The 14,533-nt window shown below is 59.1% G+C and overlaps 1 protein-coding gene across 5 annotated transcripts in view; it reads right to left on the reverse strand.

The window, feature by feature from the left end:
- HDAC5 (histone deacetylase 5) overlaps positions 1–14,533 on the reverse strand; it is a 36,433-nt gene that overhangs the window by 16,723 nt on the left and 5,177 nt on the right. The window contains exons 2-4 of one of the 5 annotated variants that reach the window (XM_073889186.1): positions 13,902–14,112; positions 8,197–8,280; positions 6,856–6,927 (exon numbers count right to left, since the gene is read on the reverse strand). In XM_073889186.1, coding sequence (XP_073745287.1) covers positions 6,856–6,922 — 67 coding nt within the window. In that variant the 5' untranslated portion in view covers positions 6,923–6,927; positions 8,197–8,280; positions 13,902–14,112. Of the gene's footprint in view, positions 1–6,855; positions 7,022–8,120; positions 8,281–13,901; positions 14,113–14,533 lie in introns of those variants that run through there. The other 4 variants (XM_073889185.1, XM_073889184.1, XM_073889183.1 and 1 more) reach the window with 4 other exon arrangements.

The following is a 14,533-nucleotide window of genomic DNA, read 5'->3' on the forward strand; positions in this document are numbered from 1 at the left end:
CAGAGTATGAGAGAGGGGTGCACTGAGCTGTTTGGAACATCTACACAGGACAAAAAAATAAGGCCTCTGCAGATAAGCCCTGGGTCGAAGGAACTCCCCTATTGAAAGAGGGGAGAGCATAAAAGGCCTTTGAGATCACCTGTCTCAGCCCCCTCTCTGCACAGACTCGTGGAAACCAAACTTCTTAGGCTGCTATGCAGAAGATCCCACCAGCTAACCGGCAGGGACTCACACCCTCTGAACACTAAGCTAAGTAGCCTGGCTCCACCACAGGGCACCCCGGGCCCTCCACACTGGCCAACCTGGATAACTGGCCCCTCTGGAGAACAACATGTTGGCAGCCCACCCGGGAGGGCAGCGCCTTCCAAACCAGCACCCGAGCCCCAAGCAGTTCCCTCAGCAGGCTGAGTGGTCAGCAGCTTCCTTAAACGTCTAATGACCTCGTTCTGTCCCTCTGGAGAATGGGAAAAGGAGCTTGTCCCTTTCTCGGCCTTGAGGGATTTTGGAAGGAGGCAGGGAACAGCATTTCACACTCCTCCCTATGACGCCGATGACCCCTCCCCATCAAGGACGGTTTCCCATGATCTATTTCTGGGCTCTTACGTGACTAGTGAGGCCGATTTAGGCTCAACAGGTTCTACCACAATTCAGACAGTATTTCCCCATGTGCAAGCTGGGGAGGACTCTCACCTAGCAATTTTCACAGCTCCTCATGTAATGCAAGCGAACAGACATCACATAATAGTTAAGAGCCACGGCTCTGGAGTCAGAGGATGCCAGGGTTCAAGTCAGGCTGCACCACTTCCTAGCGCAAGGCACCAAGCACCTGCCTGTGCTCTGTGCAGGCATCTGGGAAATGGGAGTAAGACTAGTACCTTCCTCCCAGAGCTTTCAAGCTCAGGAGAGGACTCGCAGGGGAGCTCGGCCCTGGGCCCAGGAAGCTCTCAGGGGTGGCTAGTCAGGGCTATTACTAATGGCTCCTGAGATTTGTGTGTGTCCCGGACCCCTCTGGCAGTCTACTGAAGACTCTGGACCACTTCTCAGAATGTTTCTAAAGTGCGTGAAATAAAATACTTAAAACTCGGGGCGCCTGGGGGGCTTAGTTGGTTGGGCGTCTGCCTTTGGCTCGAGTCATGATCTCCAGCTCCTGGGATTGAGCCCCCACGTCAGGCTCCCGGCTCAGCAGGGAGTCTGCTTGACCCTTTCCCTCTCCCTCTGCCCCTCCCCCCACACATATGTTCTCTCTCCCTCTCTCTCTCAAATAAATAAAATCTTAAAAAAAAAAAAAAATTACTTAGAACTACTCCAAGCTCACACCTCTGCCAGAGGGAGGCCTTAGCTCTCTGGTTTCAGACTGCTCCAAGGTCGCTCTACGGTCCTGTCCCGATCAAAGCCCGGCCCGTGGGCCCCACGAAACACACACTGGAGTGGCTGGCAGCTAGAGCCCAGCACTCGGGAAGCAATCTCTGTGAACAGCCTCCTCCCAACCACAGCACATCCAGGCTGTCTCTCCTGCCTCGCTACCCCCAAGAACAGCTGCTCTGTCCCCTGCGGCACAGCCCACAGCCGTGGCAACCCTCCGGCCCCTCAGAAGCATTACTTAGCACAGATGCACACAAGTTTCACTCCCTGCTCTCGGGGCCCCAAGCAGTCAGAGTCTTCTCTGGGCTCCAACCTCATTGTGCCAGCTCTCTCCCCAGTACCATCCACATCTTCCTGGGCCCCTCTTCTTGAAAGGCAGAAGCAACGTGCAATTGACGCCAGGGGCTCTTGGAATGTCAGCGCAGGAAGGGCCTGCAGATCAGCAACTCAACGTCCCAAGCCCATCATGCCACAGAGGAAAGACACCTGTCCCACATCATCTGGAAAGGAGGCAGAGGAGCTAGGGCTTACTCAGGGTCTTCTGACTCTACCAGCCTCCCACTAAAAAAAAAAACACGAGAAGAAACCATGAGGGCTGCTCCTGCATGATGGAGTGAGGAGCCAAACTCTGCATGAAGGATGCAGGGATCAAGACAGGGCATCCAGTTGGCCCCCAGCACACCAGAGCCCAGGAGCACAGGGGAGAAGGGGGCTGGGTTGTTAGAACCCCCAGAAACCTTGAAGCAGACCATGCCTCTGAAGGACCTTAAGCCTAGGGGGTGCAGAGGCCTGGTGAAAGGCACGAAGCGTCTTACTGATGAAGAGAGATTTACTCACTGATCTCATGCTATCTGGAGGAGAAACAGACTCATTTCCCCCAGCCCAGCCATTTCCAGGAAACACTGGGGCACCAAGCGAGAGGCAGCAAAAAGGCATACTGCTCATTCAAAGGCTGCAGCTGTTGCCGGGACTGGTCGCTCCACACCTGGGGTGGACAGCAGGGGCCCCAGGGCAGTGCAACCCAGCCCTGAGCATCCAGCAGGGCGCCCTGCCCACCTGCCCACCTGGCCGCTTGCCATAATCCCCCACCCCAGCTGGGGTTTAGACACCTGCTGCCCAGCGTCTCAAGACACCCTCCCTCTGCAGACCGCCAGGCTGCTGGGGGCTGGGTTTGCCTCTGACTGGGGCGACAGCTTTCCTCCCTCCCCAGTCCACCCTGCTCCGAGGAGCCCCAGAGCCCTCCCAGGCCTTCCAGGGCTGTTGGTGATGTCCACTGGCAGGCTGCAAGGCCCCATGACCCCGTCCACAGGACTTCTGTCCACACAGCCCTTATTCCAAGCACAGTCTGAGTCTACTCACATCAGTCACCGGAAACGTGTCAAAAATGCTGGTTCCTGGGCTGCCCTATAGAATCTGAACCCTTCAACGGGGGCCAAGGCTTGGCGCTCTGCACTTTAATATATGTTCCCTTAACAATTCTGATAGAGGGGCGCCTGGGTGGTTCAGTCGGTTAAGTGTCTGCCTTCAGCTCAGGTCATGATCCCGGCGTCCTGGGATCGAGCCCCGCCATCGGGCTCCCCACTCAGAGGGAAGCCTGCTTCTCCCTTGCCCTCTGCCCGCTGCTCTGCCTACTTGTCCTCTCTCTCTCTCTCTCTCTCTCTCTCTCTCTGTGTCAAATAAATAAATAAATAAATAGTCTTTAAAAAAAAAAAAAAAAAACCAATTCTGATACAACTGAAAGCTTGAGAACTTTCTTTCTCATTGTGTCCCCGGGCTGGCTGTACTCATTTCTGCCGCCAACCTGACAGCTGTTACAGCTGTGTGTGTGTGGACACAGTTAATCTGATTTCCTCTCCGGCAGCTGTGCAGCAGGGAAGGGACAGCTGAGGGTCTCAAAACCAAGAAGAGGGGATGGAGGAGGGGACGGGGGCCAGGGGAGGCGGTCTGGACGGGATGGAGTGTTCAACTTCGTGCCTGAGCCCCCTTCTCCCCTGATTTCCCTGCAGGGAGGGACCAAGGGGTCCCCACTAGTCACAGAAAACGAGAGAGCTCAGGAGCCTCCTCCCCCCAAAGCCAGGCTGGTCTCTATTCTTGAGGAGCACACACTCAGGAGGCGCACAGAAAAGTCGTGCAGACTGTATGCTACACAAGGGCACCCAACCAAAGGGGCAAGTTGGGGCTAAAATCGAGCCCATGCTCCAAGGGCTGAGCCACGTGCTCTGGCATGAAGATGTATCCACCCGGAAGAAGGGCCACCTCTAAACAACGTGCACAAAGGAATGCTGGTGTGGGTTAGCAGTAGCCCGACACATAGACCTAAATCCGAATCACAGCCGTCACCTACCCTGTGACCTTGGGCAAGTTTCTTAACCTCTCTGATCCTTCTCAACTGTAAAGCATGGCTAATCATACCTTCCTACAAGAGACAAGGTAAGGAAAGCCCCTGATACCCTCGTCACTGAGGACATTTTTAGTGCCTCGCCCTTCCTACCTTACCCCTACACCTACACACCTACATGCCCGGCCAAGCTCGGAATGGTCTGAAGAACATGAATGAGAATATCCAGGGGAAACCCCAATACCAAACCCAAACCCCATGGCACTTCCCAGCATCCACAGCATCCCTTCCTGGCACAAGCAGGATTCACACCCTCCCTCACTGGGGGAAGGAGACTCCTCCTCCATGTCTGCTTATAAGATCCTGCACAATGCCCAAGAATCAGCACTGCCCAGTCCGGGCCACAGGGGAATCCAGGGCCCACAGAAGGGAAAGAGGGGATCCCCCAGCGCTGAGTCCTTGGGAATCCCACACAGGAGCTCGGGCTCCAAGGCTCCCCAAGCCACAACACGGCCTAAAGGATGGGCGGGTGCCCACTTTGTGCTGGGCTGTTGTGGAGAAGCCAAGCAGAGACCCCATCCATCAAGGAACACCCCTATGGCCCTATGAGAAGCGGTGACTGGTTCCCCTCATCAAGCAGGGACAGCACAGAATGCCCTGCAGCCCCCATGGGCTCCCCCTGCCAAGGCTCTGGCTCACCCACTGGGGCAACTCACCATATCTGTCTGTTGACCCAGAGGGCCAAGCCCCAGAATAGAACCCAGGAATCCTGACCTCAGCCCTGGACACCAGCCCCTTCAAAGCAACCTTCATTCATCCATGCGCCAGGCACAGTGCTGCAGAATGGCCATGCACCAGACAGCCCAGGGAGCAAAGGATGGCCCTAAAATAGGGTTCCAAAGACTTGCTGGCGGAGCAGGCAGAGTCCAGGGTAGACAGCCATCCCAGAAAGCCCCATTCCCCAACCCCTCGGGCTGGGGAGGCCTGGCGACACACACTGCTGCCCAAGAAGCATCCCTGGACACCTGCTTTTTTAGCCACAGGCTTCTGCATCCTGTCTGGAAACTGATCAAGAGATGGGGAGAGGAGGCGGGAGGGGGGTGGGGGGGGAACACCAGGCTGCCTGGGCCCTCATGGCCGTGTTTATCCGGGATGGATTTTTTTTTTAACCCAAAGGTTAAAGCGTTTCTATTTGAAACATCTATTTACATTCCAGAGTCCAAAAAAAAAAAAAAAAAAACAAGGCAGCCGAGCTCCAGGCCTATATCTGTCCCCGGTCGCGTCACAGACTCAGCATCAGAGCTGCGCAGGGGGAACATTCTTAGCCCTCTCCCCGAGCCGCTGAGGTGACTCACGCCTCCCTCTTGCCAGCATGGACCACACCGCTGATCAGAAGGCTAGACCGGGGCAGCACGGGGATCTGGAGAGAGGGGCTGGTGCAGGGGAGGTCTGGGGGGGCACGGGGATCTGGAGAGAGGGGCTGGCGCAGGGGAGGTCTGGGGGGGGCACGGGGATCTGGAGAGAGGGGCTGGCATGGGGGAGGTCTGTGCAGAGACAGGCAGCCTTAGGGAAGGGATGACAGCAGCAGGGTTCCAGCCTGCAAGGGTTCTGCGGTCTAACTTGAAAGAAGGTAAGAGAACATGCTGTGGAGGCAACTTCAGGCCAGTTGCCAGACGCTGCCTGGAGGCAAGGGGCAGCAGGGGGGAAAGGGCAGGATGGGTGGCCCGATGTGGCATCTGCCTGATGGGGGAGAGCGGCCTGCAAGCAATGCTCCACAGTCAGTCCTTTGCCCTCCAGGGGACCAGCCTGACTCTCAGAGGCTTCGGGGCAGGGGTCAGCAGGCAGGGTCCTCAGAGAGCCACCAGCTCCACCAGACCAGGGCTAGAGCAGTCCTCTGGGTTTACACTTCCTCCCGGGGGACGGGGTCAGTCTCCTGCACAGCCAGCCCCCAAGGTTAGGCCCCCAACCCAGGGGCCTGTATGGGCAGGCCTGCAGGGCTGGCTCCTAGCGTTATGCCCCTACCCTAGGAGACTCTGTTGGCATCACTGCCCAGGCAGATGGCAGGCCTTATTCCAAGGATTTTCCAAAACATCCCAAAACATCCACCCTCTGACATACCCTAGTCCACTGCAACCTTATCACTGGGTGGCTTAGAGCCAAGTCACAGGTACCTGCGTAGGCACACAGCTCCCCGCTTCTAATCCAAAGCTTGGGACCCACACCCACGTATCCAGAGGCAAAGACTCCCAATATATAGCCACACAGACACCCACACCCAAGCACCCAGCCACTGTCAGGAGGGGCCAAGCGGGCATGGCTCCAGCAGGCCCCTCCCTCGAAGAAGCATCTTGTGGTGCCGGCCCGGTGGGAAGGCTGTGCCAGAAAGGCCTGATGCTGCCAACAGGTTCCTGGGAGGGAGGGAGGGCGTGGCCCAGCTCTGGGGGACCCCACCCCCAGCCAAGAGCCAAAAATGTCCCTGCTGAGAAGGGGGCAGGACTAGGGGGTCCTCAAGCCCAAATGAAGCGGAGTAACATTCCTTCAGCAGCATGAGATGGGATGAAACCAAGGCTTCAGGGAAGGAGAGATGGAGCTACGGAAGCCAGGATCCCCGGCATCCCAGCTGCCAGCCTCCACCTACCCCTACCACAACCGCATCGCATCTGATCCCCCAGGAACTCCTGAGCAGGGACTTGCAGAAGCCATGTGCCCCCAAGGACCCAGCCGGAGGAGCTGGGGTAGCCTTTATTTTTTGCGGACACACAGCTGCGGCTTAGTCCCCTGCCCAGACCTGGGGAGCGGGCCACTGGGAGGCAGGTCACTGACCCACTTCCTCTCCTCCGACCACAGTGCCAACTAGGCCAGGATCCTTCAGTAATCCACAGCCCCCAGCAGCTTATGTCGACCCTGCCAGAGGCCAAAGAGACTCAAGACTGCAGCAGAGTGCAGCTGCAGGGCATGGCGGGAAGGCAGGTTCGGGCCATGGAGAGCAGGGAAGCCCACCTCAGTGAGCATGGCACCCCTGACCACCCATATTCTCAACAAAACCCTCCACAAAGATCTAGGCAGGACCCCACCTGGGCGATGCTTGGAGCCAGATGCTCAGCCCCAGGGACAAGGATGCCCCAGAGGGCAAGTGGGGACACCGAGGCACTTACCTGCCACAGGGATGCCGTGTAGAGGGGTCCGAGGCAGGATTTCCAAGGATGGTTCCCGGCCTGACATCCCATCTGCTGAGAAACAGGATTCCGTCTCATAGATGGTCTGCAGCATCTCCACGAGCCCCTGAGCCTTGGGCACCAGCAGCATGCCAGGGAGGGGGCCGCCGGAGGCGCGAGTCAGCCAAAGGAAAGGTGGTCGGGCGGGGCCCTCACTGCTCAGGGGCTCCCTTAGGCCACTGCCGCTGGGACCCGGGCTATGGGGAGGCGTCTCATCCGGCCTGGGCACTCCTGGCAGCAGGAGGAGCCAGGAGGCCCCAGGGCTACAGGCCCAGCTCTCTTCTAGAAGGGCATCGGACCGCTGGCCTTTCCCCAGCTCCCAGGAGCTGGGGTATATGGCTGCGCGCTCAGGGGACAGGAAGGGGAGCTCAGCAGGCAGGCGGGCTCTCTGTGTTCCCTCCCAGCCCTGGGTGACAGCTCTGGGCCTGGCTCCCTGCTCCTCCTTCCCGAGTGAGCCGCCGGCAGCTGGCAGGAGACTGAAATAGCAGTTGGGGGAGGGCCCTGGCTATAAATAGGTGGAGCATGCTCAGGGAGCCGCCGGCCGGCTGCCAGGAGCCCGGGCCTGGCGGAGGCCCCATGGGGGGGGGGGAGGCGCGTTCCACCCCAGGAGGAAGCGCCAGGCAGGGGGATGGGAACAGGGGAGGGCCTGCACTCAGGGCCAAGGCCACAGAGCCGGGTGGCCAGAGGCTGGGCCGGGGAAGGGCACAGGCCAGAGCACCCATGTGTCTGAGAGCAGCTCTGGTGCTATTCTTGGCAGGCGAGGGGCTGGAGACCCAAAAGCCAGATTCCATCTCTTACATTCCCTCTCGCCATCAGAGCAGGTAAAGAAACCAGAAGGGTCTGGGAGAGGGTGGCAGACAGGGCCACCTGGCCTAACCTCACATCTTCCCTGGAGTCCTCCTAACAGCCAGATGGAAGTTGATTTAACTTCCGTCCTCCCTCAGAGCTGGAAGGTGCCTCCCCACCCCCTCAACCAGAAGGGAGACCCCTGAGCAGCAGCTCAATGGCAGCTCCCTCCTACCCACTCGGGGTGTCGCCTCCAGGGGCTGCTCAGCTTCCTTCTAGGGAGCAGGGGGAGTCTTCCCGGACAGGCCTTGGCCCTAACCACGGAAGGGGACCAGGGAGCACCTGCCCACTGTGGGAGCACACGCAGCTCCTCCCTGGCAATGTGCCAGGTGCGACGCCAGCAGCAGCACATACGTCACCTCGTTTACTCTGCACGATGACCTCAGGAGATAGGTGCAGGTGGGGAAACTGAGGCAGAGAGATGCAGTCACTCACTCTAGGTCATACGGCTGCTTAAATGGTAAGGCCGGGATGTCTGAGGCTCCAGTCTGAGTGCTAACCACCACAGCCCACTGCCTCCTACACAAAGGAACACATGAAGCTACCCCAGGGTTTCCATGAACAGGTAAGATGACCCCCAGCACCCCGGGAGAAACAGACACGAGGCTGACACCCCTCTAATAAAGACTCACGAAGCTGCCAGGAGCCAGCCCTTCCCTCCCAGCTCCAGGCCTGGCACAGCAGCCCATACTCCTGGGGCCCTGACGGGACCTTGGGCTAGTGCACCACAAGGACTGGGGACGCCCGCCTACCCTGCCCACTGCTGGCTCATCCCTCCTCCTCAGGTTGTGCCTCCCACTGGTACAGAGATCCCACTTGGCCCCCTGACCTCACTGGAGCCTTTTAATAGCCTGGTTATTCCTGGGTCTGGGTCCCCCTCCCCCTTCCTGATGTCACGGTTGCTATTTTGGAGCCCCCTCCCGGCCCCTCCTTGCCCCCAACTCTAGGCATGGAGCCAGGGACACCTGTCCTCTCCCTGGACTGGATGACCTCACCCTCCTATCGGGAGCCCCAGCGGAGCTGGCCAACCAAGGACACGGTAGCCATGGTTCCTGCGGCCCATCTTCCCAGCCGGCTTTGGCCAGGCAGGGAGGACGGCAAAGGGGCCTCCTGCCCTCAGGTTGGGGAGCACAGGGAAGGGGAGGTGGCAGACGTGGGCTGATCTTAGATTTAGCTGATCTTATACAATAAGATGTACGGTGGGGTGGGGGATGGGAAACAGGATCTGAACAAAGATCTGGAGCGTCAGCTTCTCTGCCAGGGTAGACTAGAAAAATGGTGATGGAGCAGTGCTCCCCACAGGGGTTTGGAGTTGGGAGACACCCCAGGGTGGGCTTCAGGACCTCATTCACCACCTCCTGCTCCAACCTCATCCTGGCCAACCAGACTCTCTGAAGAGGAAGGGAAGAGAAGACCAAGGCCCCCGCAGCGGGGTGATGCGCAGCAGACTCAAGGCAGCCCCAGAAAGCCGGGGGCAGCAGCCCCTCCCAGCTCAGGACTCCACCCACCCACGCTGGGAGCAACCAGCAGGGCTGGCTAGCCCTGTCCTGGCTCTCTCTGCCTGCCCCAGGCACAGGAGAGTGTGGTAGGGGAGCCCTGTTCTGGAGGAGAGGAAGTCATCAGTTACAATGACTCAAAAGCAGGGCCCCCAGAACCTGGAGCAGCCAGACACCCAAGGAAAGAGAACTCCTTGCTAAGGGAAGATAGGGAGCACCCAGGAGATTGGGCACCCAGAGGTGGCCAGAGCCTGGAGCTCGGGGCAGTTCCCAGCACTGTTAGGATTGCCAGTAACAGCATGAAATGGGAAGCAAAGTGTCAGACAGCCAGACAATCCTCGATGCACTTCCCAGAATCCTCCAAGGGAATTAGAGACGAGGCCTGGGGTGGGGACAAGCGTATTCTTTCCCTCTGAGATTCAAGTGATACAACAAGGTCTTCCAATGTCTAACCCTCAATCCTTTCCGCTTTATAGCCCCTCTCCTTGTGGTTCATTTGTCTTCTCCATCCCAAGCCATCCAACTCTCCCACGTGTCATCCCACAAACCTTCCAGAGCACCCACCAAGCAGAGGGTGCGTGAACTCCACTGGGAGCGAGCAGCATCCCCTCCAGACCACAATGAGCTCGTTCCCTTCCTCAGAGGCTGGCCTCAGGCCTCCTAACCCTGTAAATCTGGAGGAGGGGAAGAGCCCAAAGCTGGCTCCTTGAGCTCTTCCAGGCTCCCATTTCCTGGGCACAAAATGTTGGGAAAAGGCCCTGACCTAACAGCAAAAAGCAAGGCTCCTTTGTGCAAGCCAAGAGCTGGCTCAGGAGCGCCCTGGGCAGAGCAGCGGGTGCCAGCTGCCCCGGGGCCCCGGAGACATCAGGCCTGCCTGCCCTCCAGTTTTCTCCTGCCCTTTGCACCCCATCATGCTGGAGCCCGTCAGCACCGCCCGGGAGCTGCTATGTGCCAGGTTCTGTGCGAGGTGCTGCCTGAACCCTCTCGTCTGAAACCAAGTCCTGGAAAAACGTGAACACCTACTTTGGCCTCTTTCACATCCCTCAGGGGTGACCCTGCCTCTGACTATCCCATCTGAGCCTTCAATCCCTTTCGCCTGATGAAGCGGGGAAGAGGAGGGCGGAGCAGATCCCAATCTACAGTGAGCACAGGTGTGCCAGGGGGCATCTAAGTGGAGAAGGGACGCCAGGAGTCCACTTCCCAGACCCCCCGCCCCACGCCCGCACTGACCCACTTTCTCCTCCTCGGGGCTGGCTGCCTGCCTTCCCCGGGGGCTTCGAGGCAGAGCATGAGCCCGAGGCTGGGAGGCAGGACGCTGAGGTTCCTGGCTCCACCCCACACCCATGCCCCAGTTTCTCTGGTCACCCAGAGGGGGCAGCTGCCTTCCCTCCCTCCTTCCTGGGAAAGGGAAGGAGAGAAAGTGTGGAGCGTGCTGGGAGGTGCTGGGCGGGCAGGTGCGGTCATGAAGCTTGTCTCCCCTCCCACGCTGGGGCTAAGGAACCCGGCCGCCTCCTCCTGGGGCCCTGTTGCCATCCCAACTGGCTCCCACGGCGGGCCTCACTCTTGCCTTCCCTCCTGGGCAATGGCACAGAGGATAGGGCAGAGATCAGAGCAGGCCTCGGTCCCAGGGCCCAGGTCCGTTCCTCCAGCCTGGCCAGGCCGAGCCCAGACAGGAAGCAGGCAGCTTCTGTCAGTCCCTCAATCCCACTGAGGGGAGCAGAAATGACCAGTTCCAGAAAAAGAAAGAAAGCCTCACTCCCCGAGCTCCCCTTGGCCTGAAGGGAAGCCAGACACCAGGGAGTGGCCTCCTCAGGGAAGCAGAGGTAGCCCCATCAATGGCCTCTGCCTGTACTCCCAAGACTGCAAAAGAGGCAAATCAGGTCAAATGCTGGCGTTCAGCCCAGCCCAGAGGTAAGTCAATCAGCTCCCACTCCCCGGGGAGGAGGGGTGAGCCCCAGAAGTAAACTGCTCTCCCCGCCTGCCGCCCCTCACCCTGGACCTTCTCTCTCACTAACTCGTATTCTAGGAGGGCAGGGATGGACCACCTTCTATTTTTCTTCTGCTTCCCCACAGGCTGAGCTCAGGGTTGGGCATGGTGGGGATGCTCAAGGGCTTGCCAAATGGGAAAGCTCCCACACGGAGAGAACTTGAGGGAGCCGGGGAACAGTGCTGTTCAGTGCTCTGAGGGAAGAGGAGCGAGTCTCGGGGATTCAGAAGAGGGTGCGAGGTGTTCAGGGGCCGGGGCATGCAGGTCCTGGGGACTGCCCATCCTCATCACTCCCACTTCTCTCCCCGGCCCCAGGGCCCCACACTCTTCCTGGGGCTCCCTTCAGGGTATCCACGACAAAGTGAACACCCACCTGCCCGACTACGGTTTCATTTTACTTCTACGGAGTCCAAAGGCACGTGACTTCCAGGCTTGTGCCAGGGGCCGGGCACCAGCAGCCCCAGCCCAGATGCCACTCTGAGATGCCCAGATACCCTCAAAAAGGAGAGCTGTGTGGAAGTTGGCCATCTCCCTGGCCCAGAGCAGCTCTTCCTCCACAAGGAGAGGCAGCCCCGGAGCCCCAGGAAAACTGGAAGGGAAGAGCCGCGGGGGGGATGCCCCCAAGCAAGGATCCCAGCTCCCAGGCCTCTCCACAAATGCCGTTCTGGTATCTGGCCCCGTCCTCCTCTCCCTCCTTCCCAAACACGAGAAGACAGCATCTCCCCCTGCTGGGGGGAGCCGGAAAGCCAGCCAGGAGGTGAGGCCAGCTCTGTAAGCCCCACTCCCAAGGCCCCTCCTGGCCTGGCTCTGCAGCCCCTCCCAGGCTGCCTGGCACCTGGTGGACAACTCCATCTACCACCACACGCCTGCCAGCCCTGGCAGAAGTGGCTGCAAGAGGAACTTGGGCCACCAGCGTCTGGAAAGGCAACCTAGTGACCTCATCTAGCCAAGGTGGATTATTGTAGCCTTTCACTGTAAGGGAATAAAATCCCAAAGCTGGGAAATGTCCTTCCCAAGCCATCGTCAGGTGCCTCTGGGCAGTTTCTGGTCCCTTGGCCCACGGTCTGACCCAGGCTCGGTGTGACTGCAGGTGGCCCCTAAACAGGTCAGCACAGTTGCTCAGAGGAAAGGGGCCGTTGGCACCGCTGCCAGTGTCCGGCTGAGGTGGGCCAGGGACTGGGGAGCACCCACTAGGCCTCTCCCTTCCCTGGGCTGGCCCAGCCCCAGAGGAGGAAGCAGGAAGTCAGAGCTTGACAGCCCACCCCCCAGCACCTCCATGTCTAACTCCTGCCGCAGCCCCTCCAGGTTGAACGAAGGCAAGGACAGAGGCAGGAGGCTCTGAAGGGGGACTGCAAACCCTGCAGGACGGGGCTCATCAGGCCAAGCTGACCTGGGGGGTCTTAAGGGTCCAGCCCTCAGTAGCTGGCACTCCACTCTGCCTGCAGCCTGCGCCCTGAGTCTGCCATGCTGGAGAGACAAAGGGGAGGGGCCGCAACCTTGACCAAAACAAACGGCACAAAGCCAAACAATCCCACCAGCTTCCAGCTTCCCTGAGTCTACTGGAACCCCCAGGACCCTAGTCAGGACCTCAGCCACGGAGCACCAGGTCCGGCAAACTGCTGACAAGCCATGAAGTGGGAGGCAGTCTGGATGCCCGCCCGCCCCGATGCCACTGCCATCCTGCAAATGGGTTTTCATCTCTAGGTCCTAGTTCCCTATCCCTAATGAAGGGAAAACATCCCTCTACCCCTACAGAAAAAGACGTGGGGGTTAGGCTGGGCCGTGGGGGGGTTAAAGCTGAACAAGATGGACTTGGACCCTCCACGACTGTGCAGAAGGAGCCAGCCAGGGAGAGAAGGCAGTTACTACTCTGACCACACTGACCCATGACCCTCCTGGGAAACTCTGGAGGGTCCGGCTCAGGCCACTTAGACACATCCTCAAAGGCATACACCCAGACCCACCCAGACATAAAGCTGCCTGGAGTCCCACCCATAGACTATTTCTGGCAGCACCAGGCAGCCTCCTAGGAGCAGAGGGGTACAGGACATCGCAGAGTCAAAGTCCCTAGATTATGAATCCACCATGTCCAGGACCCAAGAAGAGAAGGGGTAGTCTATCCAGACTCGAAGGAGAGAGCCGAGACTCCTCTAGCAACGTATCACCGCACCCCCCCACGCCAGTACCACACATCCCAACAAAGGCTGAGGCCAAAGGCCCTGCAAATGTCCCCTAAGAAAAAAAGCATGGAACGGAGAGAAACTCTCCACCAGGAAGAGAAGCAACCACCAGAAAAAGGAAGCTGCGTTCAGCTATTGTAGGAAACCTTTCAACATCATCCCCGGCTGGCCCAGAGACATTCAGGGACACACACCCCCTCTCAGGCCTGCCTGTCTGGGCAGGCATGGGGACAGAGTCGGACCCGTGTCCTCCCGGGGCTAGGCTGGCCTGTGAGCCCGTCAATTTCCAGCTCTACCCCTCAGTCAGTAACTTCAGGTTTGCCTCGGTCCTTTTCTCGAAATGCTTCTCCATTCCTGACCCCCTCGTTCCCTTACAGCTCAGACCCCGAAGGTCAGCTGGCCTGGGCTAGAAACTCACCCAGCCCACTGCAGCCAAAACCACCCCAGGGTGCCCTTCTCTGGCCTCCCAGCTCTTACCCGACTCGGTGGGAGAGTTCATGCCGGCTCTGGGCCCACAGGAAGCTGGCGTTGGGGGCTGGGATGGGAGGGGGTGGAGCTGCGGTGATGTCAAGAGAGACAGACGATAACAGACAGACGGACGGGACAGGAGCCCGGGGCTGCTGTGCCTCTAATGCCCATCAGAGGCCATCCTTCGGGGTGAGGCAGTCAGGCACTCAGAACGGCATCCCTAGGGAGAGACGGAGCAGGATTAGAGGCCCCTGGCTCAGGGATCTGAGAGAGTTGAAGGAGACCTCGGGGCTTGTTGGTTTACACCTGGGGGAGAGAAGGAGGGACACCTGCTCCGGGGTGGGGGGCGAGGGGGGGTGCAGAGGAAAGCAGCAGTGCTGGCCAGACCCTGGCTTCTTCCCTAACTGCTGAGGCTGCCAGCAATCAAGGAAAGGGAAATGGCTACAGTAGCCACACCCAAACTCCTTTTCAGGTGACAGTGTCCACTGCCAGGTGGGGAGACCTTACAGACCTACATGGGTGCCTGACGTGGGACTGGGTGTCCACGAAAAGAGAAAAACACAGAGATTTGAACTCTGTGGCAGTGGGGAGATGGCGGGGCTGGAGTCCCTGGCAAAAGGTAAGGGAGAAACTGGTATCCT

The sequence above is a fragment of the Callorhinus ursinus genome, unplaced genomic scaffold (genome assembly GCF_003265705.2).
Source record: "Callorhinus ursinus isolate GAN/ISIS: 27379988/994484 unplaced genomic scaffold, GSC_fseal_2.0 scaffold102, whole genome shotgun sequence".
Taxonomy (NCBI): Eukaryota; Metazoa; Chordata; class Mammalia; order Carnivora; family Otariidae; genus Callorhinus; species Callorhinus ursinus.